Source organism: Patiria miniata, unplaced genomic scaffold (assembly GCF_015706575.1).
Source record: "Patiria miniata isolate m_02_andy unplaced genomic scaffold, ASM1570657v1 HiC_scaffold_30, whole genome shotgun sequence".
Taxonomy (NCBI): Eukaryota; Metazoa; Echinodermata; class Asteroidea; order Valvatida; family Asterinidae; genus Patiria; species Patiria miniata.
In genome coordinates, this window is record NW_024037070.1 from 921,204 (window position 1) to 949,172 (window position 27,969).

Genomic DNA, 27,969 nt, shown 5'->3' on the forward strand with positions numbered 1-27,969 from the left:
ACATATCGGGAATTTTATTGAAAACAATGGCACCACATGAATAACATACAATGTAATGCGGCAAGTTGCCAAAACTCAATAAAGAACTTAAACGGAGGTACAATGAAAACTAACAGAAGCAAATAAATCGATCATTAAAAGGAGCAACATAATGACTGTACAAAACCGGACAATAGATACCAAAGTGGTAGTGTGAAGTGGAAAACAATACCTAATACAAACAAACGTACATACAGATACGCTTGTTTATGGTGTAAAGCGAAAAATAAAACCGACATTATCAATATGAAGCATCTGAAAGGACGGAAATGATATATGGAGTAAACAGGGGTCGGCTCAGATAACACCAGCCGAATTGCAATGGGGTTGCACAGCGAAGGACAGAATGAGAGCTAGAAAACAAACACAAGCATAGAGCTGGGGGTCTGGCACCAGGGAAATTCACTGTGTCACTGAGCCATCATCCTCAGACCCCTCATCTTCCAGACAATGGATGAGCCGATGCTGACACTTAGGCACAGGTACTTTGCGAGGGACTTACTCTTCCTGGTGCCAAACCCCAACAGCTTCAGACCAGGTACCAGTCGCTTGTGGGCACATCCCGTCGAACCGATGATGAGGACAATGATTCTACATCTGTACGGAGTGAAGAGTGTAATAATATCAGCAAGAGGCTTATAGTATTGGAACTTGGTTTCATAGCATTGCTGAACAAACACATCAAAGGGGGTGGAGATTTCGACAATGAAGGCATGTTTGTGGTTTGGGTCTAGCAATAGCAGGTCAGGTTTCCTATGGGGGAGGTGAGCAAATAAACGGGAATTGATATTAAACGTCGCACTATTAACCATTTTGTTTTTGATCAGTTGGGAACGAGGACGGAGCTCAAGTAATTCCTCCTCAATCAGATCTACAATCCGGTCATGTCTAGCTGTAAATCTATTTTTGAACTCCATACAACCGTTAAGAACATGAGATGCTGTGTCATGGGGGTTGTTGCAGAGGGGGCAGGATTTAGGTATGGAGTTAGGGTAGTACCTATGTAGGAGAGATCTGCATTCTAAGAGTTGCAAGTGGGCCTTGAAAATAAACTTTACAAGCTTATCACTTATGTTAATGTTATTAAGGTAACCGGTCGAAATTAAAAGTCGATTCCTTGACTACTGAACACTAGTCCCTGGGAGGATTTTGATTTTAGTCTGCCGACTCTACAAAGTGTATGTTTATGTTTCAGGTGGGCAAACAGTGCGGGTGATGAGCGGAAGGCCAGAGACACAGTTTCGTCAGCAGCTGAAACAATGACAAATTCATCCCCACGGTCTTCTAATAGGTGTTCACGCATGAGCAGTTCATTTAGTTCCACCCAGACAGATTTCGGCCAGTTGACCTTACCACCCTTAATCACCCTGCCTTGTTGGTCCACCTGGAACCCACCAAAGGAAGGCTCCTCTGGGTCGACAGATTTCGGTGCCTTGCGTTTCGTCAGAGAAGTTCGAGCAATTGACCTTATTTGGGGGTCGTCAGAATTGAGTGTTTCTATTAACAAAAAGGAAGCTCTTTTAGCAATGTACATTGTCGTTGGACTGCACACACCCAGGCCTCCCATCTTTCTGGGGATAAACATGATATCACGGTTTCTCGATGTGTTCAGTCCAAGCCAACCTCGAATATGACCTACAATCACATCTTCCATTGCTGACAATCTGTTCAATGGGAATGAGATATTACACATGTAAAAATTGAGTTTGGAAATGGCAATTTGGTTGATGGCTTGGATCTTTGCAACTACTGGAAGCAAACTGTTGCTGTTGCTCAGCCTCTGCTTAAACTCAGCAGAGATCTTGTCCAGCTGAGAGGTACATGCTTTGCTATCCAGACTAGTTTCAAAACCCAGGTAGGCATAAGAACCAGCTTTACCTAATTTAGGGATGGGTTCACCTTGTACCACCGGCTGAACTTTGCCAGTTCCATCGTTTTTGTACCAGTTATTACCAGACCTTTGGCCATGAAGGATGGCACATTTCCTATGTTTGATCTTCATGCTCGTGAAATAAGGAAACATTTCCGTTTTCTCACACATTTCCTGCAGAATGCATTCAGAGGTGGTACCAAGGCTATGTCATCCACGTATGCTTGGACTGGGCAGGGTATCGTTGGGTATGGGATATTACGCCACATCCATCTGAGCCAGATGTTGATCCCCTGCTCAAACACCAGCACCAAAAATGGACAGCCCTGAATAATACCTATTGTTCTGTTAATGGGATCTGTTAAACCATTACATGTCTCCACCTCAAACGTGGAATTACTGTAGATATCCTTAGTCAAATGTATTAACATGTCGGGATATCCGTAGGCTTTAAGAGATTCTAGCATAAAACTGTGATTAATGCTGCCGAAAGCATCGGCCAAGTCCAAAAACGTTATGAACATTTTGCTAGACTGGTGACGGAAGTCTGAGATGGCGGTATTTAGGCCAAAAACATGTTCTTGTAAACCACTTCGGGGTAATGAACCATTTTGACTTAGGGACAATCTACCGGTCTCAATGATCCATGGGATTACTCTGTGCTCCAAAACCTTCATAAACAGCCTGTAAGCGGTCAGCAAAAGTGAAATTGGTCTCCACTCAGACCGGTCCACTGAGTCCGGTGCTGCTTTCGGAATCAGTTTAATTGTTGCTCTTTTCCAGTCGCTTGGTATCCGACCATTCATCAAACAGGTGTTTAAAACAGACGTCAGAATCGGGATGCAGTTTGTGATGCATGCTTTCAGATCTACATAAGAGACGCGATCATGTCCGGGTGCGCTCTTTTTTGACGTTGACTTCAATGCGGCACGTACTTCTCCTTCCGTTATAAACTGAACAAGGTGCGTAGAATCGTCTGGTGGTTGCAGGGTTACCTGACCTTTCCATGGTGCATTGTCGAGGGACCAGCATCCATTGGCATGTGGGTTCTTTTGTTCGAAGAACTCCTTCACAATTGATGCAGGAGCTGGACAAACCACAGCGGGAGATTCAACGTTATCGTTGTTAATGATCTGAATGGCCCTTTTTCTGTTTGACTTCCACAGTTGCGTAATGCGTGATCTTGTTACTGGCTTTGGGTTTGAATGGGATTTAGCCACCATGGAGAAACATGGCTGAATGTCTTCTTTTATCAATTCTAGGCACGAATGAATCAAGTTAAGCCTCTCGGTCTTGCTTGCATTCCGCGAGGGCTTCACACTGTTGGGGATGGGAAATTTACTCAAGATACGATTGGAGTATTTCAGAAATGATTGTTTGAGTCGGCAATTTTATGAGTTTAATCCAGCTAGCCGGGGACGGGTGACTGAATTTACCAGCAGGTCCGTGGCGTTTGGAAGCAATGCCCATTCGAAAAGCCCGTTCAGACTTTTCAAACTCGGCCCAGTTGTGTTCATCCATTAAACCGGCGACATGGTGGTGATTGTTTGCTGCGTCATAGGTGCTTACCACTGGTATTTCATGCTGCCGAATTTTGCCACCCCTCATACTCTCCTTCAAGGCCGACTTCAGCTCCTAGGTGATCCCCATATCCTCCGAAAAAGAACGAACGTTGACCAGGGACATCACCAGGGATGTAAGTACCAACAATTCAAGCCAAAGATGGTATTTGGAGGGTAAAACTGTGTGGAAGTGAGAGCGTTGGTCGAACACGTCTGCTCCACGTGCCATCCTGGTACATACATACAGACATACGTATGGACATACGTACAGACATAATGATTGCATAGTCTCTTTCCTGAACTTCATTCAGATAAGACAAAAATATTTTGTAACAATTCATTACAATACAATACAATACAATAAAATTTGATTATCCCAGTGTGGGAAATTCCATGGCCTTTTTACACGTTATTTGGTTTAAAACACATAAAAAGCACGAATGTAAAAACTACACAAATACAAAAATACAAACATTAAAACTTATAACTTATATTAACTTATAACATCTGTCCGTAGGCAAGTAAGATATGTCAATTTACTGTGTACCTGTACTGTGAGATTAGAAGGTTTGCATGGTGGAAAGGTACTAAGACAAGTTAAGTCCGCGGTAGCACCACGTGAACAAATCTCCCCCGCGAGCACGTGTGGCTCCGAAAAAGAACCGGAGGGACCCAACGCCCCGAACAGCATGCTCCGCCTGTTGTCAGGAAAATGTTCATTCTCCCGACGACAGGCAGAGCACACCGCTTGAAACGCTGAGCCCCCGGCCCCCCAGAACCACACACACTCACAAAAGAGACCCATCCACACGGCGCCACCGCAAACCCATCCCGTCCCAATACCTGTACTGTGTTATTCCTATTTGTTTAACAAAAGTTAAGTTGCTTATGAAAATTTTATAAACGGTGGCAAGATATAGTAATGTAATAGTCACGTGGTATATAGCACGCTATATTTTATGGGAATCTTAGGGGGCTTATTTCTTCCTATAGTCGTTTCATGCAAGACTTTCAAGCAAGATGGCCAGATCAAGCTTATTGCATTATGTATGGCAGCACGTTCATGTTATGTTCAGAAAATCATACAAAAGTACATGTAATCAAAAGCTGCAAAAAGTCATGGAATTGAGGGCTCCAAATCCCAGGGACACCAAAGCTCCTGTTCCACAGCCACTGTGATAAAAAAGAAGATGTTTTGCATGTTGCAATTTGATCCACCTAAAATGACTACGTGAATTAAGTGCACGATGTCATGATTCTGGGCACAAATTCAAGATTAAGGACGGAGTCTTTTCAGATGTGGTCAAAACTGTTTCGAGCAAGAATGAGGGCACAAAAGCAAAAAGAGGTTCTTCATCTGAGAAGCAATATACCACAAGCAGCTGAGCCCAATTGAGTCGAAAGAAATTAAAGTTATTGGCAAAAAAATTCAATCTAACCTTTTTCTGTTGTTTGCAAGCCTCCTCTTTCTCCCTCAGCCTCTCTCTCATCAGGTCTTCCAGCTCAGCCAATGACTTCCCCAAGATGTCCTTGTCATCGAAGGGTTTTGTCTTACCTCTTCCTTGCTCTAGATGCCTCTGCAGCTGACTGATGCGAGCAATCACATCACTTGGATGCAACAAAGCACCCAAAGCTTCTTGCATTTGTTCTTGCTGACTGTATAGTTGGTCTTCTAATTCCTCTCTCTGTGCCTGTGATGATTGAGGACCATTTAAAAGAAAACTGTGAGACAGTATTTCCTATTCTGTACTCTCAGCAAAAGTCTCCCCCTCAAACAGTGAAAAAGGGAGAGTTGAGAGACACAAGTGATAACAGCGTTGCTGGTGAAAACCCTCAGCCGGAGTCAAGTTATCATCTGGAAACCATTTTAGAGAACAAAATCTTATTAACCTTTAACTCGCTACAGTGACCTTAACCTTTGACCTTTTGATCCCCTCACCAAGCCACTTGCCTACTCCGAAGTTACAATCCCAAACGACATTTCTAACTCAAGTTATCATCAGAAAACTAAGCTGCCCGGACGGACGAACGCCAAAAGCGATGACAATTATACCCCTCCAACCTCTCGGCTGAGGGGTAAAAATGAGTATCATTGTGTGTCTTTGCATCATATGCACACAAATCAATCATGTGCCCCAAAAATCAGTAATATAATCCATATCTGATTTGCACCCCGATATTTATTATGGGAGTTGCGAACTTACACACCGGTGAACTTCTGCAAAATTGTTCAATTTTAGTTGCAGTAATACTGCTGACAAGCAAGACTGAACTTTAAAACAACTAGGTAGACACATAATAATACCTGCAGTTTTCCGAGTAGGTTGGCTACCACCTCATTCTTGGCACAGTCATGTGACTGGTCAATGGACTGCCTAAGAGCTTCAACCTGTCTCCTCTGTGCATAAAGTTGCTTCTTTAACATACCATTTTCTAGCTTTAATAGAAAAATAAACACATGTCTTTGTGTCAATTTCAAACAAAAATCTGTGTGTGGTATATTGTTCATGCCTTTAGGCCCAATAAAAAAAACAACACCTGATTAGCGTCCCTACCCACTTCCGTTTTTGAGTTTGCCTTCTTCTTTTTTTAAACCGAAAAAATTATAGATTTTAAACAGTGACATCATTTTGTCCTCTTTGTCTGTTGCATCTAGCCCATATAAAGCTGGTACATACATGTACATGTATGTCATTTCCTGAGTCCAATCACGGCCATTTAAAAAAAAACAACCTGGCAGCCATCTTGAAAAATAGCCCGGTCAGCGGCCATTTTGGAGGGGGAAAAAAAGGCCTCTCGCTTCAATTTTTTGTTCAAAAGGCAGGACCCTTAACATTTTTTTGGTGTATTTGGCCTTACATTTGCCCTATATGTACAGCTGTATGTACATGTACATGGACTGCATTGCGCTGTAGATAAGTACATGTATATAGGATGAAACTAAGTTAAAGCAGTGCCCACAAACTCCTAGCTCTGATGAAGTCCTAGTCAGGCCGAAAATTAAGTTCCAGTGTTCCTGGTGAGCACTGCTTTAACTTAGTTGCATGCTACATACATGGATCTTGAGACCAAAGGTCCAATTGGGTTGATATTTGGTACATGTACGTACACAGACAGGGACGTGTTACAGATGAAAATCAACAGATTCTGGAGCGTTTGACCATTAAACTTATATATTGCCAAAAAAAGAGGCCTAATTAAACATTCTTTTTTCATAATAGACTCAGTAGGGCATAGATATGTAAACAAAATGTTGAGAAATATGTGCACAAACATGAAGCTAAAGATAGTGATGCAGAAGTTTGAGGAATACTGTATACCAAAAAAGAACATCACATATGAGTGACACAGATTCTTCACTCGAGGCCAGCCAGCAAACGCAAACGTTGCAAATCGTGCGAATTTGGCGATCTTAAAGATTCCTTGATAAGGGATCGAATCATTTGTGGCATTCCTGATGATGCACTAAGGGCACGTCTCCTCAGAGGCGATAACTCAAACCTTGAAAAAGTGCTCCAAGTATGCCGAGCAGCAGAAGCCACCAAAGTACAAGCCAAAAAGCTGGCACCATCAGATACGTCAGTTGATGCAATGTATGCCAAAAAGAGTAAGGCAAATTCACAACAAAAAACACAGGCAGCAACCAACAGAGAGTGTGGCCGATGTGGAAGATCGCATGAATATGCAGCATGCCCCGCCCATGGAAAAAGTGCACAAAATGCGGCAGAGCAAATAATTTTGCACAGTGTTGCAAAACACCATGTACGAAGCCTAAGCACAAAAAGAAAATACACAATGTAAGTGAATGTCCTGAAGAGATAGAGGAATTCTTCGTTGATGTGGTGGAGAGCGGCATGACCAAAGATGAATGGACACTCGCCTTAGAGACAGAAGGTACAAGAGTGACCTACAAGCTAGACACGGGTGCACAAGCAAACCTACTACCCGAGAAGCTGTATAAACAAATGAAACCCAAACCGAAGTTGCACACTGCAAGAGTGAAAGCCACAGGATACTCTGGTGTGGACATTCCCATCACAGGCAAATGCATGGTGAAGGTGCAACATAAAAGTGAGACACACTTCATCGCATTCCTCATCACACCAGGTAACTTTCAGCCAATATTAGGCTTAAAGGCATGTGAAAAGATGAACCTTTTCAAACGGGTTCTCAACATCAACCAAAATCCTTCGGTGACAGATGAGTTTCCAGATGTATTTACAGGATTGGGATGCTTGCCTGGACAACATCACATAACTATCAGTGATGATGTTGTGCCAGTACAGCACGTTTGAAGAAAAGTAAAGGAAGTTTTCTGCAGGTGTGCCCACTCCAAGACAAGCTAAAAGAGGAGCTGAAGAGAATGGAACAACTGGGAGTAATCACAAAAGTATAGAAGGGCAGGTTGGGTTTCTTCCCTGTGCATTGTCGACAAGAAAAACGGCAAGCTCAGAGTATGTCTCAATCTGAGAGATCTGAACAGAGCCATCAAAAGAGCTCACTACAAATTGCCATCTCGTGCAGAGATTATGTCACATTTTGCCGGCGGAAAATTCTTCAGTAAATTAGATGCGTCTAGTGGATTCTGGCAAATTCAGCTGGATGATGCCAGTTCTTGGTTGTGTACATTCATCACACCGTTTGACAGATACAGATTTCTGCGTCTTTCCTTTGATATTACAAGTGCCCAGAGGTGTATCACAAGATCATTCATGACCTCTTTTCCGAAGTACCAGGAGTGAACACGATGATGGATGGCATCATTGTGTGGGGTTCAACCAGAGAGGAACATGATCGATGTCTCCAGCAAGTACTCGATATTGCTAAGCAGAACAATCTGAAACTCAACAGTGAAATATGTGAGTTTGGAGTCAGCAGTTTGACATTCACAGGAGATGTCATCAGCGACCAAGGAGTCCAGCCAGATCCGAAAAAAAAGTCTCAGCCATTCACAACATGGAGAGACCACAAAACAAGACCGATGTTCAACGGTTCCTGGGCATGATAAACTACATGGGTAAATTCATCCCAGACCTGTCTACCAAATCGGAGCCACTCAGAGTTCTACTTGACAAAAATAACCTCTTCACATGGCAAAATGCACAAGAAAAAGCATGGACACAACTTAAGCATGATCTGACCACAGAGCCATTGCTAGAGTTCTATGACCCGACAAAGCCAACAAAGCTATCAGCCGATGCATCACGCAATGGTCTTGGTGCAGTTCTACTACAGCAGTATGACGACGCATGGGCACCAGTTGCATATGCCTCAAGAGCAATGACTGATGCAGAGACACACCATGCCCAGATAGAAATAGAGCTGTTCGCAATAACGTATGCATGTGAAAGATTTCACCAGCACATCTACGGGCAACAGGTGGAAGTGGAAACAGACCATAAACCACTCATTCCACTGTTCACTAAACCACTGTGCAACTGCCCATTGAGAGTACAGCAACTACTAATCAGAGTCCAGCGATATGAGTGTCCTTCACTCCAGGCAAGTTCATGTACACTGCAGACACACTGTCTAGGGCTGCAGACCCTACTGAAGAGAAAAACAGCCATAGAGTTGAGGACATCCATGTATATGTTGACACAGTGCTGAAATCCATGCCAGTTTCATCCAACAAAAAAGCAGAAATAAGAGAAACACAACGAGATGAAACTCTACAGACCTTGAGAAGAGTAACACATGAAGGTTGGCCAGACATCAAAAGCCAATGCCCAGCTAGCATACATGACTACTGGAATGTGCGCAGTGAATTATCAGAAGCTGATGGCATGTTGTTCAAAGGGACAAATATCATAATCCCTTTATTACTGCGCAAAAAATACATGAAGGTCACCTCGGCATTGAAAAATGCAGAGCCAGGGATGTCATGTATTGGCCTCGCATAAAACAAGATGTGAACAATATGGTGAAGAACTGCAACGCATGTCTGACATATCAGAAAAATACACCGGCAGAAAAACTCCAGCCTCATCCAGTTCCCAATCGTGCATGGGAAAAAGTAGGTGCAGATTTCACAGTGGACTATTTCTCACAGTTCATCGAAGTCTGCACACTGAGTACCACAACCAGTAGAACTGTCATAAAGAATATGAAGTCAGTGTTCTCTCGACAAGGAACTCCCTGTGAAGTATTTACTGACAACGGCCCACAGTTCGGAAGTGCTGAATTCAAACGCTTTACTGCAGATTGGGATTTCGTTCATTCTACATCCAGTCCACAATACCCTCAGTCCAATGGACTTGCAGGGTCTGCTGTGAAAATCATCAAGAACATGATTCGGAAGGCAGCATGCAGTGGCCAAGATATCTACAAGGCACTCCAAATCAATCGAAGCAGCCCACTTGAGTGTGGAAAATCCCCAGCTGAGTTGTTGTATAACCAACGCATCCGAACCAATCTGCCTATTGCAGATAGTTTGTTGGAATTTCAGCATCTTGACACTCAAGCCTTCAGGAGGAGAAAGATGGAACAAAAGAGCAAGCAGAGTATGCAGCACCAAAAGCAGACTGGAGCACATGCCCTACCCCAGCTTCAGACAGGTGACACAGTCCGACTACTAGACATGGAGAGCTCCACTTGGTCTAAAGATGGAGTGGTGATAGCAACCCTTCCCAATCAATCCTACATGGTTCAGACAAATTAACACCGGTACACTCCGCAGGAATAGACAAATGCTAAGGAAGACAACTGTCAATCAACAGGGGCAAGAATCTAGTCATTCTCCATTGGATACACCATCAGTAGAACAGGCCCCATCAACCAGTACCTCAATGCCAGAAGCATTCAGCACACCCAGTGTGAGCATAACTCCAGCCAGTATTCCTACTCCAGCCAGTATGCCTGCTCCAGCTAGTATGCCTGCTCCAGCCAGTATGCCTGCTCCAGCTAGTATGCCTGCTCCAGCCAGTATGCCTGCTCCAGCCAGTATGCCTGCTCCAGCTAGTATGCCTGCTCCAGCCAGTATGCCTACTCCAGCTCAAAGCAACATGGAACTCCTGAAAATGACTCGAAGTGACCGTGTTGTTAAGCCACCAGACAAACTGAACTTGTGAATGTGCCAAATGGTTCACCTGCAAAAGACTGAAGAACTGGACTTTTGCATGAAGTTGCATGCTGATAGTTTAGAAAAGAATTCAGCTAACAGTTAAAGTGTTTAAAACTAATTTAAAACTAATCCAGTGTTATTCAAGTTATTACTAACATTGTTTAGAATTTAAGAATTTAATGTCAGTCTCCCCACAGTTTACGAAAACCAAGAACAACAAATTAGTACGAGATCTGAATCTGCTTTTATTATTATTATTACTTTTATTATTATTATTATTATTCCCACAAATGTACCATTAGGGAGACACGTTATCGTAATTTCTTCGACAAAAGGGAGACACTGGTCATTAGGGAGACATTTTCATGTCTCCCTAATTCCACAGCCCCCCTTTAGAGGCAAAATTTTATCGTCGCAATCAGGTTATATTTGTTGCTCGTGGTCTAATTAGTAAAAATACCGAAATTCGTGGAAAAAGGACAAGGGAATATTGGGTTAGGGCACATTTAAGTTTGAAAAATTTTGTGCACAAGTCTATGGGAAGGTCTCCCAAATGACCCATTCCCGGTAATCGTTATTATTATTATTACTATTATTAGCAACCAAAGCATCTAAAATGGTTGGATTAGAAACATTTTAAAAGATATTTAAAATTACATTTGAATTCGAAACATTAAAACATTTAAATAACAATGCACATTAAACATTAAAAGCTCCTGTAAAACATAAAAATATTCAACGCAAACCAAATTACTAGAAACATACTTTCACAGAACTAGAACATTACTAACAGAGCTCCAACGGACATGACAAATATTTAAATTTTAAACAAAACATTTCAGTTATAATTAAAATATTTAAATCATTTAGACACACATGCATTCACAGGAAACTTCACCCGATATAAAAACACTTTAACATAAAATAGTCATTAATATCAACATCAGCATCAACTTAACATTGCTAAAAAGTGACTGACAATTAGGACTGTAAATTATAGAGACACCAGGGAATGAAACTATTCTTCAGTCTGTTCGTTTTTAGAAAGGCAGGCTGAACTGTCTTTGGTTCCTTAATGCATACGATACACGCTGGTGTTTTTCGAGCAAATGATTCAGCTTATGGTTAGGATTTGACATGTCAGCGAATAACTGCTCACACAAGTGACTTCCTACGGGCATATAGACTTTGAATATCTACCTGCTCCATTGCCTTTGCATACGACTTACCAAGGATAATAATTCTCAAAGCTCTTCGTTGAATGGATTCCAACAAATTGGACTGTTCCTTAGTTAAGCTGCTATGGTAAACCTGGCATGCATAATCAAGTATGGATCTAATACAAGCAAAATAGTATTTGCAGAGTTCCAGCTGGTTAAGACCTGCCCTACGAAGTTGCACTAACAAATAAAGTCTCTGAGCAGCTTTTGTATACACAGCATTAACATGAGTTTCCCATCGTAAATCATCACTGATGTTCAACCCCAACAATTTCATTTGTTTCACACGATCAATGTTATGATCATCAATGTTTATGCTGGGAATTAACGGCACATGTTTACGGAAACTGATAACCATTTCTTTAGTTTTATTTGGATTAATCCGCATGTCATTATGTGAGGACGAATCAATCACCTCCTGCACCGACTCCTGCATTTTGGATTCATCTGGCGTTGTCACTATTTCATACAGTGTTGTATCATCAACATATTTGACTGTGGGCAGGGAGGGTTGAAGATCTCCAATCATCATGATAAAAAGCAATGGACCAAGTTTTGTTAACTTTGGGACTCCACCATTGATGACAGTCCACTGCGATTTACAGGTGCCGATCTTCACACGCTGCATTCTGTGTCGCAGAAACTCTGTAACCCAGTTGACGATGACTTGATCAACATGAAGAGATTTCAGTTTATCGATGAGAATCACAGGGTTGATCCTATCAAATGCCTTGCTGTAGTCGAGGAAAAGGACACGCACCATGTTCTTGGCTTTATCTGTGGCAGAGTACCAGTTGTGCAACAGGTCAATAAGAGCACAAGTAGTTGATGAGCCCGGGACGTTACCAAATTGGACTGGATCTAACTGCGGCTGGTACTGCTCCCATAGCCATTTAAACACGAATCCCTCAAGAATCTTCACTAGCACGGCGGTGAGGGAGATTGGACGCAAGTCATTCTCTACTGAGGCAGGTGGAGTCGTTTTTCGGGATGGCGATAACATCAGCTGCCTTCCAGAGCTTGGTAGAGTTGCTTGGGCCACCGAAGCAATTAAAGATGGAGCAGACGGGTCTTGCCAACATGGATGCGTGATCTAGGAATTAAATCTTCACTGTGAGACTTTGATGCTTCCAGCGGAGGTAGGTCGGATGAGATGGATGCAAAGAAAGAATTCACTAATTCCGCAAATTCTTCCTGATCACCATGCGCAACATTGTCGACAAGGTTTTTCAATGGATCATAGTCGTGTTTCTCACCTGTGAGTGACTTTACTTCGTTCCACCAATTTCTGCTTTGTTTAAGGCCCCGTGGATTAATTCCGATTTGCGTGCGCCCCCGTACGCCTGCGAGCGCACGCGTGCTCATGCGTGCTACCCCGTGCTGCACGGGTCTGCCCGCAATTGCATAGGCCCCTGCGTGCCGTTGCGTGCAGTTGCGGGCAACTGCGTGCCATTGCGTGCTTATGCGGGCTATTGAGCACAGGCAAGGGTTGCTTACACTAATCCCTAGATTAACGCTGACAAAAGAAATTGGGTAGCCGGCCAAGGCGGCACCAGACAAAGAGGTTGTGATGAAAGGGCTGGAGTTCCAACGACATAAAAGACGTTGGTGCATGGCAGTGCCACAATGGTGTCTTGATTACTCTTTTATGATACGTGACATTACATGTACATGTGTACATGTACTACACTTTACGTACGTATGGCTGGGCTATTTTCATAGCTTTTTTTGCGTCGTTTGATTTGAGCTCCGGATATGTTATATTTCTTGGTTTTTTTTTCGTTGAGAGCTTCGGTTTTATTTAAAAGACACCGAACGTTCTTACTGTAAATATGAAAGTCAGTTGAAAGACTGCTTTATTTGTGTCATTATTCTTAATTTATATTACATTTTTAAGAAAGTTCCACTCCATTATTCAAGTTAAACACCAATTATTGAAAGAGAAAGAATACACATGATCAAGTTCATTTTCATCATTCAACTTTATAGTCCTCCGATCAAAAGGTATCAAGCAAATCAAACGAACAAGTCATGATAGGCACTGCTGTACATCAATCATAGGCCTACACGTACGTATCGTCATGATATGTTGATAAAGTTATAGGCCTCATAATTGGGGCCGCGCCCATTCAAATTGAGAGTCAAGTTGAACATGCGTGCACGCGTTATTACTGTTACCGCGAGCCAGACTACATGTAAGTCTGACACCACTTCCATCAACGTACAATAATTATGGTTGTAGACCAGTCTGGCTGCAATGGCGTCTCGCCGTTGTACAAAATTCTCTCATTTCGCTTCTGTACCCCGACCTTTAAAAATTCTTTGCGGCAAGGTGCGGCAAACTTTCAATAATTTCTTTTCATACCACTGTTTCAATAAAAGTCTGCACTTTCTGGGTACGAGTGTACCAGTCCGTACCATTTTTATTTATAATATTATGATAAAGACAGCTCGATTTTTCAAGTAGATTTTAATTTTACACGGTGTTTTAAATGAAAGTACCGGCTCATGCAGTAATGTTTGGGGCATTTCCTGTCCTTTCCTGGGCACTTTTATCATTAACATTTCGTTAACATTTTCTGTCATTTTGGAATGCGTGTAATTATTGGTACCACCAGAGTAGATGAGTCATGCTTGGCCCTGCCAAGTGTTTACAACCAACTAATGAGCGGATTAAGGGACACAATGGCTAAAGTCCAAAACGATGTCTATTGTGCATTTCTGCGGTTTGTTTGTAATGCTGTACCGCCTGGCACTGAGCCCGTTTGCGTGCCACTGCGAGCAAGTCCGTGCCAATGCGGGCAGATGCGTGCCGATGCGGACCAGTGGGTTCAAAATCTCCTTTGTTTGAGTTTGCCCGCATGCGCACGCATGCGCCCGGGGGCGCACGCAAATCGGAATTAATCCATGGGGCCTAAGGTCCAGTAGATCAACTTTTGCCTGAAAGTACTGTTTCCGAATCGACTTCCTCAACCTGTTCACTTTGTTTCTGTAGTACCTATACAGGGGCTGGTGTCCTCCGTGCCATGCACGCTGTCTCTTTTTTATCAAATCCCTAAAACGATCTGTGACCCAAGGTTTTTCACTTTCAACTCTGGTGACTTGCTTCCACTGGAAGTGCCGGTCTACAAGGGATGCGATGGTTGTTTCAAACTGGTCATATTTATCTGAGCAAGGGATACACTGGTACAATGGAGTCCAGTCCACCTCCTGCAACTCATCTTTGAATGCTGCTTTTGCACGTGGGAGAAAGCGTCTAATAACCCGTGAATGTTTTTTCGCAGGTTGCATTGCGAACGACGGCTTGGGTTGACAAACCACCACTTGATGATCAGACAGACCAAGCGCTGGTTCAATTGTTGGTTCATAGTACACATCACTCATGTTAGTGTATATCAGGTCCAGGCGCGCATTGTTTCGTGTTGCCCCTTTAACGATTTGCTTCAATTTGTAGTTGCGTTTGAGGATAGCAGATCTGGCATTCGGTTAAAGTCACCTGTTAAAATAATTCCCGCGGATGGGTGCAAGTTCATAACACTGTCTAGCGAGGTGTATGCTCCAGCATATGATTATGCTTGTCTTTGACGTTATGGGGCTGATAAATAGCTCCAAACACGATGGGATTAAACTGCCGCGGAAGCGTTGGGGCTGTAATTTAAGCCAGACAGACTCAACGTTCTCCTCAGCTAAATTCCTGAACACCTAGAATGGAATGTTGGCATGTACATAGCACACAATCCCTCCACCTGATGTATGGTCTCTGTTATGTCTTATTGGGGGGTGATAGTGATCTAACAACAGGACGCTATCAGGAACACTGGTAGGACACCATGATTCTGTTATGCAACACACATCAACTTTATGTTCAGTTAGTGTTACACTCAACTCATCAAGTTTTGGAATCAAAGATCTGGCATTCTTATTCATCAGGGTAGGTATATTAAGTTTATTGGTTTTAATTGCCACAAAGTTACTCACGCAGACACCCGGCTGTTGCTTTCGAGGCAGCATATTTCTACCGTTAACCACGACTCTGATAGGGCGTTGGCGAGTAATTCCAGCCCTGGTACCCCGCTTGATATATTTATTGCATAGACCATGCAACTTCAGCGTAGACCACACTTTCGCTGGTAATCTGCCTACTGCTCCAGTCTGTTTCATCATGGTTCCAATGCTGAGTAAATGTTGTGCGGTGTAGCGTAACATGGAGGTACAACGTGACTTGCCCAAATGTCGACACAGTCACATCCAAAACCTCCAACAATTTGCTGTATTGCAATGTCTTAAAAACTCAATTCTCAGACGAGGGGGGTCACTAATTATCACAAAACATATGACAAAGGCACAATACGACAAAACGAGTGTAACACACACAAAAAAACGGAATTTTCTCGGAGCAAAAACGAGAGGGTGCTGCCACACAGCGCACCACTTCAATGTTTTAACATGCTTTTATCGAAAAGGGCCACAGAAGCATTTACAAAAGACCTCTTCTTTACCAGAATTCTTAAACACGATCATCTCATAGACATTTAGAATTTAAACCTTAAAGGGGAGAGATGTGTTGATATTACATACTGCATGACCAATCCACTGTGATAGCGCCCTCTATTGATATTAAGAGGTCTCCAACATGGCTGCCTATGTTCACAGTAGTACCCAGTTTGTGTGACAACAAATATACAGATATCACTACTAAATCCTTGCCATCCTAATTTGCAGGATTGAAGCTCTATGCTATTTTTCATGAAGTCATTTGGAGGATTTCGCAGGATTTGGGGTTGTTTTGTGCAGAGTTTTACAGTTCTTGACAACGACAGTATTACCAACAGTCATAGGAAAACAATGCAGCATGTCAACGTTGATCAGCACGTAGCTTTGTTTTCTGCTTCGCATTGACCAAGTTTAGCAGACGGGTCACTGTCGGTAAGAGATATCTGAGGGATTACAGTGTTGCTGTTACAGCCAAAGCATGTAGTTGCTTTGGGGGTTCTTCTAAAAAAAAAGCATTTCAGTTTCACCATAAACATGACCGAACAGTTTTAACGTGCACCCTCTTACATTGAATCTAGACCAACATGTTAAAACATACATATAAAAACATGCTATTTTCATGTGATGCAGTAACCCAGACTTGGTCAATCTGCAAAGTGTACACGCGTGTTTCTACACAGTCTATGGAACTCACATGTAATTTTTGCTGTGATTGGCTGCTACCCCTTTGGGTAGCAGCCAATCTCAGCACAGTATTTCAGGCAATTAGCGTTTTTATTCCTAAAAGCGCCCACATTGTTTTGATATTATTCCTAACATGCAATCAGCAATGGCTGCATGAATAAGACCAGTCCCTTTAGGTTTCTCACAGCGCCGACCCACCACAATATATACATGTATCCTCGAGGATGTTATAATGACTCACATAAGAGTTTCTACTGAATTGGTGAACAACTATTGAATATGTTGATACCGTTCACAATACATTTCTTTCCAGTAATGCATCACCTTGTACCACAATGATCTTCGAGTCCTGAGCTCATCTGGTTTGTTCTGCACAAGCCAAGTTAACAGCGCACCCATACCGAGGTCACACGAACGTTGGGAATGTATAATGACACACTGCCACACGCTGACAACTACGGTGGCCATGACATGCTACCTTTATTAAAGTACCCATTTTGATAATGCCAAGTCCTTTATAAATAAAACATGCAATTTCCGTGGGGTTTATACTATTTTTCAGTTGAAATTGCTGTTATATATCACAAACATCTCAATAATGTTGCATAACCTCAAACTAGAAAAGCTGTACTTTTAAACATGCCTTGCCATCAACATTAGGTTTTGCCCTTCACCGATGTACATGTATAAACACTGTATACTCCAGTATACAATATAATCACTCAAGTGGGACTGGAACCCATGACCTCCTGGTTTCTAGTGTAGACATCTTACCACTCGAATACCAAACTTGCGGGATCGTTTGGCTGGTTTGAATCTGATGTCATGTAGCAGCAGGTACCGCAATTATTAAACTACTCATAATTGCGGTACCAGCTGCTATATGTACATCATATTCAAACCAGCCAACCAATCTCACAGCTGGCTAATCGAGTGCTAAGACGTCTGCACTATAAAGCAGGAGGTCGTGGGTTCAAGTCCCATCCGAGTGATCTTTCCATCTTTTACTTGGGAGGTAACACGCCAAGTATACAGAGTTTATAATAATAATAATAATAATAACAGCAATTTACAACGCGCCGGTATCCGCCATAAATGACGCTCATGGCGCAATACAAAATTTAGATCAAATCAGAAAAGAAAAAAACAAAACAATTAACACTTTCGTTTCGGACCAACTTCACACTTTTCCCATTTGCTTTGATTTTGCTTTAATCCTGCTCCGGGAACAGTAACTGGACCTTGCCCCCCCACTTTTGAAAGTGTTCCACCGCCGAGTCCTGCGTATGAAAAGGATCGATCTCCCCAAGATTTGTGAGTGTGAGGGACAACAAGCAAAGAAGCATCAGAAGATCTCAATCGCCTGGATGGATTGAAATGAGTTAGGTCTATGTTGTATTCAGGAGCTGAATCATGAAGGCAATGAAAAACAAGCAGTAACAGTTTGTACTTAATCCGGTCAGCAACACGGAGCCAATGCAGAGACTGCAAAATCGGGGTGATATGGGTTCTACATGTTGTCAGGATCACAATTCGAGTGGCAGAATTTTGGAGTCTTTGTAGGCGAGCAAGTTGGTTACGGGGTAGCTGATACAACACAGAATTACAAAAATCGAACCGAGATGAAATGAGGGCGTGAACAATGTTGATAAGGGGTAAAATCTAATATTGATTTACATCACCCTGATGCAAATTCCATCTTATGAATGTCTTATCATGTAAAACAAATACAATCATATGGAAATGGAAATGCTCATTTAGTTGAATAAAACAATAAACATATAATAATTAAAATAGGCCCTCTTCTGGCCACAATTATTGTTGTTTAAATATGGATATAATTCGCTTTTCGAGTTACACCAAAAAAAAACCTCAATGTGCAATCAGAGGATATACACCAGCTCAGACAGAAGTAAAATCAAAATTACCAATAGTTAGTGATTTGATCCTAAAATGTCTTCTGTGATCATTACTCTGCTCAAGATCTAACATGCTGGGCTGCACTATTCCATCTCCTGTTTTTTTTTTTAAATACAATATTGTGCACATGTCACTATCCGACAGATCGCATCAAGACATCGACCTCACCACTCTCCAAAAAGGTTCCCACCCTTTTCCACCTTTTACTTCTGCCATCACTGTCCTGAAATGCTTTGCCCTTCCAATCAAAATATCAAATTATTAATCTTATACTTCCACTAGTTTTTGTGTGGAAAAAAGTTAAGCTGTACGATGAAAATTTATTTCAGGAAAATAAACACACTACAATTTGATTGAAGAAGATTGATTCTTCAACAGGTGGCATACAGGGAATGTCACTTCACATGAGAACTTCAAGTGGGTCCATTGACTAGAGTTCTCAAACATACATTGTCCTCATGATGTGAAGTACATGTACATTGAGTCTGTTAGTTCTGCTGGTCAGGAAAAGGTGGCACACACAACACTTGTCACTCTCTGCAATGACATCATCATCGCTACCACTGGAGACTGGTTCTGCAACTGTGGCAGACGGACCAGGTAGTGACTGTGATTTGCTGAATGTAGATCTTTTAGTAGATTTTCTCAGCTTTTTGGTAGATCCGACAGCAGCTTGATGTTCAGTTATTTTGCAACGATCTCATCTTCCGTTATTGCTTTACCAGCAACGAATAGGCATCTCTTCTTCTTTGTCTTCTTTTCTCTTTCGCTAAGCCTGTCTTCTCTGTTCTTGAAAAACGGCTCGCTCCATCCATCATTTTTGGATTCTTGCACCAACTGTCGGTCTGTGCACACCCGAGTTTCGTTACAAGCAGAGGCTGCAGCTATTAGGGGCTCCCTACTAAATTAATAGGGCACGTTCACTGAGTCACGTGACCAAGGTTACTCCTGGTTACCGCCGCCATTGCTGTAGGAAATTAAGAAAATCAACAGTCATGACAGTGTGTCGGCGGCGACTCGGCGATGGATGTCAACAAATGTGAGAAAAACGGTGAATCAGCACCTAGTGCTGAGCCCAAAGAGAAAATCTGCTACTCTGACACACTGGGCAATGTAGCTAGGGCTAGATATGCTGAAAAAAAGGCTGCAATCAGCGGAGTGGACCCGTACGAACTGTCAGCCGTGGATTGGTCAAACAACAAGGCCGGTTTGCAAAGTGTCACTTATCCCGACATGTATAATTACCGAGAGCACTTGTACTCATGAACAAATGAAAGCCTACAAATCACATGACTCGCAAAACCAATTCATATGGGGTAGGTCAGCGATGTCGTCCATCATTTGTTTTCTGAACCGGAAGACTGTGTCGTGGTCGCTGGCAAAGAACGCCATTCACAGCGGATGAATGCCTCCCCACTTCAACCGTGGGTGCTGTGCAAAAAAAAATGGTGAAGTCCAGACGGCCCACTGTACATGCATGGCAGGTCTGGGTGAGGTGTACAGCCACGTAGGAGCCCTACTGTTTTGGGTTGAAAGTGCAGTGAAAATCAGCCAGTCCACCACAGTGTCATAGATAGGCCTGCACGGCTATTTTCATATTGACTAATGTTACGGCGATCGTTGTTGGGTTATCCAATCCAATATTATTTCCAATCAAATCCCTATTGGATCGGAAATAATATTGTTCATATAAACATGTTCGGTTGAGCGACTGGGGCGAATTAGAACATATTTCTTTTCTTCACGGTGTACGGGCATGTTATGCAGGTCCTTTCAGGAGTGATGTAATCATGCAAATACCTTGCATGGAACTGAGGTGTGGCACTGTAGGCCACTCACTTCACGTTGGTAAGACACAGGCCCCGCATCGTTCTACAAATCTTCTTTCGATATACCACACGTCCTGCAGAGTTATAAATTAACGAGTGTATAATGTCCTCCGAAGATAAACCTGCTACTAAGGACGACATCAGGGCAATGCTTGCAGAGTTTGCTCAGGTTTTTGATACCAAATTATCCAGCACCAAAGCAGAAGTGCTGGATTTGCACTTCAAGACCTCTACGTTGTTGACTCAAAAGTTGAAGGAGTCAACCAACAACGAAGTGCAGAAGAGAAGGCAACCAAAGACAATTCAACTTTAACCTGCAAGCAGCAGCTAAGTATTCTTTTCTTGTAACAGTTGGAATTTGGCAATAATTATTTGCAGATGTAGCGGGAACCTAGTTTGCATTATTCCAATTAGCTCACTAATTGTAGATCAAGCCCTTCTTTAACCTTTTCAAATTGCGTCTATACGCACCTCACAGAGTGTGCCGAAATACACCAACACTACCGCAAATTGGAGTACATTTGTGTAGTTTTTGTTGTTAACGTGTATTAGGGAAGAAATATAAATATGTTTGGTTGAGCGACCGGGGCGAAATGAGAGCATATTTCTTTTCTTCACGGTGTACGGGCATGTTATGCAGGTCCTTTCAGGAGTGATGTAATCATGCAAATACCTTGCATGGAACTGAGGTGTGGCACTGTAGGCCACTCACTTCACGTTGGTAAGACACAGGCCCCGCATCGTTCTACAAATCTTCTCTCGATATACCACACACGGCTTATACATCCTGCAGAGTTATAAATTAACGAGGGTATAATGTCCTCCGAAGATAATAGGCTTACACATTTATGTAAGGTAGAAATTCTGACACATGTTTGTGTTTTTTTTCTCATAATTATATACAGAGAAGAGAGATTATTCATGCACTGAAAGGGAAAGTAGAGGATGACAGCAATCTGGTGGTAGCAGATATAAAGGATAGTCTGGCAAAAGCTTTGGAGGTCATAGATAAGCGCCAGAAGTTGATTCGGCTTGCAGATTCAAGCCCATACAGTTGGGCTACTGTATCCGAGTACGAGGCTCACCAGTTAGCAGATAACAAAGATGACGACGTCAAGATCACCAGAGCGGAGAATAAGGCTGCACGGAAGGCTAAGCAGAAGAGAGCAGCGTCAGCAACAGAGCAGCAGCAGAAAAAGAGCAAGTGGGATAACAGCGCTGTGTTGGGGCCTCTTAGCGGCAATACTTTTTGTCGCTCTACCCAAGCTTACCCATACATCACCAGAGCGACCAGATTCCAGGGAGGATCGTGTTTCATATGGGGCAGTTTCGCCCATTGGAAAGCCACCTGCCCAAGAAGATTTGCCAACAAACCAGCGACCTCAACCTCAGCATCTACAAGCCAATAAAGTTTAAGTGTGGAGAAGAAAGGGGTAGTCCTAGTCTAAACGAAACCAGCTCAGTGATTAGTATGGTTGATGATTATTTTGAGTATTAGCAAAATGATGGGTTACCAAGCATCAAAGTTGCCGGTAGATTAAAGAAACATAGTTCTTTCTGGAGATCTCTTGCTCCACCTGGGTATATTCTAAGTACAGTTGAACATGGTTATGTTTTGCCCTTTGTTTCTGAACCCCCACAGATGTTTAACACCAACAACAAATCGGCTCTAAATCAGAGGATACGTAACTAATGCAATTGGCATTGCAGATTAAGACAACTGGGCACAATACAGATATCAGAATCAATGCCCAAAGTGGTCAGTCCATTGACAGTGTCTGTTCAAGGTAATGGCAAGAAACGCCTTATTTTAAATTTGAGGCTGGTCAATGAGTACCTCGCTTAAGTTTCAATGAAATATGAAGACATACGTACTGCCCTTATGTTCTTGCAGAAGGGAGGATATATGTTTAAGTTGGACCTTAAATCGGGTTACTATCATGTAGATATATGTCCAGAACATGTGAAATATTTAGGATTCTCATGGGAAGAAGAAGGTATTCCAGTCATTCTATACATTTAATCAGCTCCCATTTGGCCTCTCTTCTGCACCGTACATATTTAATACCAAAGTGATCAGACCCATGCTATGAGCAAAGAAGTGAAAAAAAATATCATAAGTTCAGGTTTCATTCCTAATGTCCAGAAGGGTATTTGGTTATCAGCTAGGTGGCATGGGTGGCTTGTGCGTAAAGCGCTCGCCTCTCACCAAGGTGACCCCGTTTCGAATCCCAGCCGCGGGACACATGTGAGTAGAGTTGTGCATTGGTTCTCTCCTGTGCCACGAGGGTTTTTCTCCGGGCCCTCCGGTTTTCCCCCCTCCGGAAAAATCAAACACTTTCGATCTCAGGCTGTGCTCCGTGGTCATATATGGGTCGATGTGGCCGGCAGCCATAGGCGCCTTTACGTGCCAGCGGCCCGACCACGTTGTAGCCGCGTCCTTCGCAATTCAGCATCCCAGCTGCCAGTAAGGATGATTAGCCTCCCAAATTATTATTATTATTATTATTATAGGTCAATTGAATGGCTGGGATATGAAATCAATCTAACCTGGGTACATTTCGTGTTCCTGACAGGAGAGTTTTAAGCATCAAGCAAGACATTCAAAGTATGACATACCAAACAATAGCACGTGCATTGGCAAAATTGGTTGGAAAGATTATGTCAGCTAACCTAGTCACAGGCAATATAGCTAACCTAATGACAAAATATTTGCATTTGTGCATCGAATCCAGGTCCACATGGGAATCTGTATTCCCAATCTCTCCAGAAGCTAGAAGCGTGCTGGACTTCTGGGACAGTAACATAAGAACAATGAATGAGGGCATTATAGGAGCACACAAGGAATGTTCCAAGATTGTATATATTCTGATGCTAGTTCCACTGATTTTGGTGGGTATATAGTTGATACTGGTGAAGACGTAGTGCATGGTATGTGGGACATTACAGAGTCCAATAAGAGCTCCACATAGAGAGAACTGAAGGCAGTTGATTTAGTTATGAAATCACTGGTTACAAAGTTGTCCTGTCGAAGGACAAAGTGGTTTACTGACAACCAGGCTGTGTCTAGAATAGCAGCAAGAGGAAGTATGAAGAAGGAGTTACAAAATATAGCTCTGAGCATTTATAAGACATGCCTAACACATAATGTCCACATTGAAATGGAATGGATTCCGAGGTCAAGAAATGAAAAGGCGGATAAATTAAGTCGTATAATAGATCAAGAAGACTGGAGTGTTTCAGACCATGTTTTTGAAGATCTTGATAAGTTGTGGGGTCCACATTCTATCAACAGGTTTGCCAGTTTTTATAACAACAAGACAACAAGGTTCAATTCAAGGTACTGCATGGAACCCAGGTTGTGAAGCAATAGATGCATTCACAGTAGATTGGAAAGGGGAGAATAACTGGGTCGTGCCCCCTATCTCATTAATACCCCGAGTTCTGAAACATATGGAAGGTTGTTGGAACGTTGGTTTGTCCATGATGGTTTCAGCGCCTTACTGGCTGATGCTCTTCCCAGATGGTTTTAATCCGATAAGAGCAGTGATAGAAATTTGTGAACTTCCCAGGCACTGTGGAATGTTTACCCCAGGCAGAGGGGGGAACGCAGAGTTCCTTTCTAATATTACAGGGATTAAGATTCTGGCAGTGAGGCTAGATTTCAGTACTGACTGAGAGTTGCAAATTTTGCTCTAGGTTAATGTGTTTTCTTTTCAGGTAATATTCAACAGTGGAATATGGCTAAGGAAGCAAGAGGAAAAGAATCAAGATTTGAGAGAACTGGCTCTGGAACTACTTGACATTGTCCTCAAGGCACGAGCAGACTCCACAGTGAAGCAATATTCTTATGCATTCAATAGCTGGTCAGAATTGGCAAGTACTTATAACAAAAGAAGCATCGAGGCAGTCCCCTATGACATAGCTCTGTATTTAGTTCATCTTGGACACTCTTGCAATTCACCAGCCCCTATAATTAAAGCAGTCTCTGCCATATCTTGGGCTCACAAAACAGCCGGGGTTACGGACCCTACTCAAACGACATTGGTAAAATCTACATGTGATGGTTTGAAAACAACACTATCAAAACCCACAGTCAAAAAAGAGCTGATTACTCTGTTAATCCTCCAGAATATGGTGGACTTGTACATAACATCATCACCAGAAATAACCGAAGCTGATCTTATGGACTTAAGGACAGTAGTAATGTGCTTGATAGCCTATACAGGGTTTTTGAGATACAGCAAACTATCGTCAATTCGACTTGGACAGTTACCTTCAACGATGAAGGATTAAAACTCAATATTCCTTCAAGTAAAACAGACCATGAAGGCAGGAATGTATTCATCAACAAGTGTGAATCTAGATATTGCCCAGTAGAGTTATTTCAGTAGTATGTCAAATTAGCACAGATACAAGACCCTAACTCTTTTGTTTTCCGTAGTTTATCAAAAGTAAAAGAAGGTTATAGACTAAGGGAAAGGAACCAACCTATGTCATACACCGTTGTGAGACAAATCATCTTACAGGCTTTGCATCCATTAGTGGACGACGTTTCAAAGTTTGGGGTACACAGTCTCAGGGCAGGATGTGCCACAGTGGCAGCTCAAGTAGGTGTACCAGATTGGCTCTTTAAGAGACATGGAAGGTGGAAGACGGAGAATGTTAAAGATGGTTATGGTAAGGATAGTGTGAAAGATCTTTTATCAGTGTCAAAATCCCTAGGTTTATGAAATACAAATGTGTAACACGATATTGTGACATTTAGTGGGGAAAATATGAGAACTAAGACTAATCTTTGTCTGGGACGAGGTTGCAACAAATTGGGCAGACCTACATTTCTCATCTACAGGGTGAGTTTTTCGTAGCCGACTTGTTGCACTGTCTTCAGTTCCACAAAATTAAACAATTAAAAAAACTATAGAAATTAATTATCATTATGCTGTTGATATAGCATGTTTTGAACAAAGTAAGCTTTATACGCAGCTAAAAGTTTGTGCAGATCTACATCACATTAGTTTGAATATTGTATGGTTATGAGTCTTATAAAGGCTTGAAAATTATGTTGTAAAACGAATCAGCTGTACACTGTTATATGTAAATACATTTGAGCAATTTGCGTCTTAAAGGGAATGTACATCATTAGCTTTTGCTGTAATTTTCAGAAATGAACTATTTGAGGGGTAAGTATAATTTATACAACACCTGAATAAATCCCCGTCATCTGATTGGTGAATTGTAGATCACGTGACATATTATTATTCGGTATAATGCACGGTGCGACCATGCGTTATACCCGTGCGTTATACCGTTTCACTTTGCGCTTGTTCCATGACGCGGTATTTGCGTGCAAAATGCATGCTGGTGTGCGCGTTCAGCGTAGCGCGTATTGTTCCAAAGAGCCAGCACTACAGCGTTGGGTTCAAACATTTTCGTGAAGGGGTAGTTCAACATCTTTAAAATCGAAATAAATTGTAGTTTATAATTTACCAATCAAATGACGAGAATTTATTCAGGTGTTGTATAAAACAAATAACGTATGTTTTACGTTCGTGCGATGGAAAGAATAATTTCATTCGGTGACAGATTGAATGTTCTATTCCACTCGGCTTCGCCTCGTGGAATAGAACATTCAATCTGTCACCTCATGAAATTATTCTTACCATCGCACTCACAAACATTCGTTATTTGTATAATATCAAATATTGTTACACTGACATATTTGAAATTTTGTGTTCGAAAATGCTGGAAAAACCAAGAAAAACAAAAATGTTCAAGTAGTCTGGTTCCCTGACTCCACTTAAGATAAAATGGATCAATTTATAGATGCCAGAAAATTGTAAGGTAAGGGAACCAGTCTAGCTGGCCTGCACCCGTTCATGAACATGTCACCAATAGCAAGCAAAATTTGGACTGAAAAAAGGGTACATATGGAGCAGTAGTTGAAAAATAGTTAGGTTTTTCCAACGGTGGTCGGCCGACCACCGTTGGAAATGTATACAAAAATACAATTTTCTTAAAAATGACTTCACACCAGGTGCCATAATTTTACAGGATGCGTTAGACTGTCATTTACCAACATCCTAGTAAGGTATTTCGTAAAAACTTGGTAGTTTTATTTTTCGATGTTTGCAAATGTAGTATATTCCCTTTAAACACAGCTCACTTTGGTGTGTGTGCAGAAATACACGGAAACAGGTCGATTGTGGCAAGGTCTTTAATTACACAAAGGTGTGAAATTTATGTTGTAAATGATATTTAGTTAAGTTTGGAAATTATGCTATAAAAATGAATTATCTGTATACTGTTAATGTAAAGATGTTGAGCATGCGTCTATATACGCACCTCACAGAGTGTGCCGAAATACACCAACACTACCGAAAATTGGAGTACATTTGTGTAGTTTTTGTTGTTAACGTGTGTGTGTTAGGGAAGAAACTTTGTTGCAGCCTGATGCCACTTTCTTATTATAGACCCTTATACATGTTATATCATCTCAATGAAGGTTGGTCATTGCAAAAATGGTGATACAACATGAATCTAGGACTGAGATTGAGAAACATTTCCAATTTTGTTAGAAAAATACATATAGGCCAACAAAATTCTTGACTCAGAAAGATTCCCATATCTGGCCATTACTAATTTTCCCTTCATTGAGCTATCATATCAGCCATCAGAAAGTGATAATATGTCGAACCGGCAACTGATCCCGTTAGCTCGGTGGTCGAGTGGTAAGACGTCTCCACTAGAAAGCAGGTCATGGGTTCGAGTCCCACCCGAGTGATTTTTTTTTTCCAACTTTCACTCGGGAGGTAACACACTGAGTATACAGTGTTTAAACCTCGGTGAAGGGAAAACCAAATTCGTCTGATAATATGTCCTAAAAAGAGAAAAGAAAAAATTCCCATATCTGGCCATCACTAATTTTTTTCCTTCAGTGACCTATCAGCCATCAGAAAGTGATAATATGCCCTAAAAAGCAAAATTTAGCACTTTAAAATGTTCAGACCAGTCCCATAGGGTTTGTGCACAGGGTGACAAGTGATGGCTAGATATGAGAATCTTTCCAGAGAAAATTAGCAGGGAAAAGTATTTACTGAGAAAACACTTAGAAATGTTCAGACCGTCTCATATGGTTTGTACACAGAGTAACAAGTGACGGCCAGATGTGGGATCTTTCCTTTATTTGTCATGTTACGCGTCTATCAATTGTTTCCCCCACCCTCCCCCTGGGGCTGCCCCACCCAAGACATGGGCATTGTCACTTGAGATTGATGATGAAAAAAGC

At 42.0% G+C, this 27,969-nt stretch overlaps 1 protein-coding gene across 1 annotated transcript in view; it reads right to left on the reverse strand.

Annotated features, from left to right (window-relative positions):
• The window catches only part of LOC119739374 (centriolin-like), a 306,576-nt gene that overhangs the window by 136,498 nt on the left and 142,109 nt on the right, over window positions 1-27,969 (reverse strand). The window contains exons 14-15 of the mRNA XM_038214300.1: window positions 5,777-5,908; window positions 4,911-5,162 (exon numbers count right to left, since the gene is read on the reverse strand). Coding sequence (XP_038070228.1) covers window positions 4,911-5,162; window positions 5,777-5,908 — 384 coding nt within the window. The remainder of the gene's footprint in view (window positions 1-4,910; window positions 5,163-5,776; window positions 5,909-27,969) is intronic.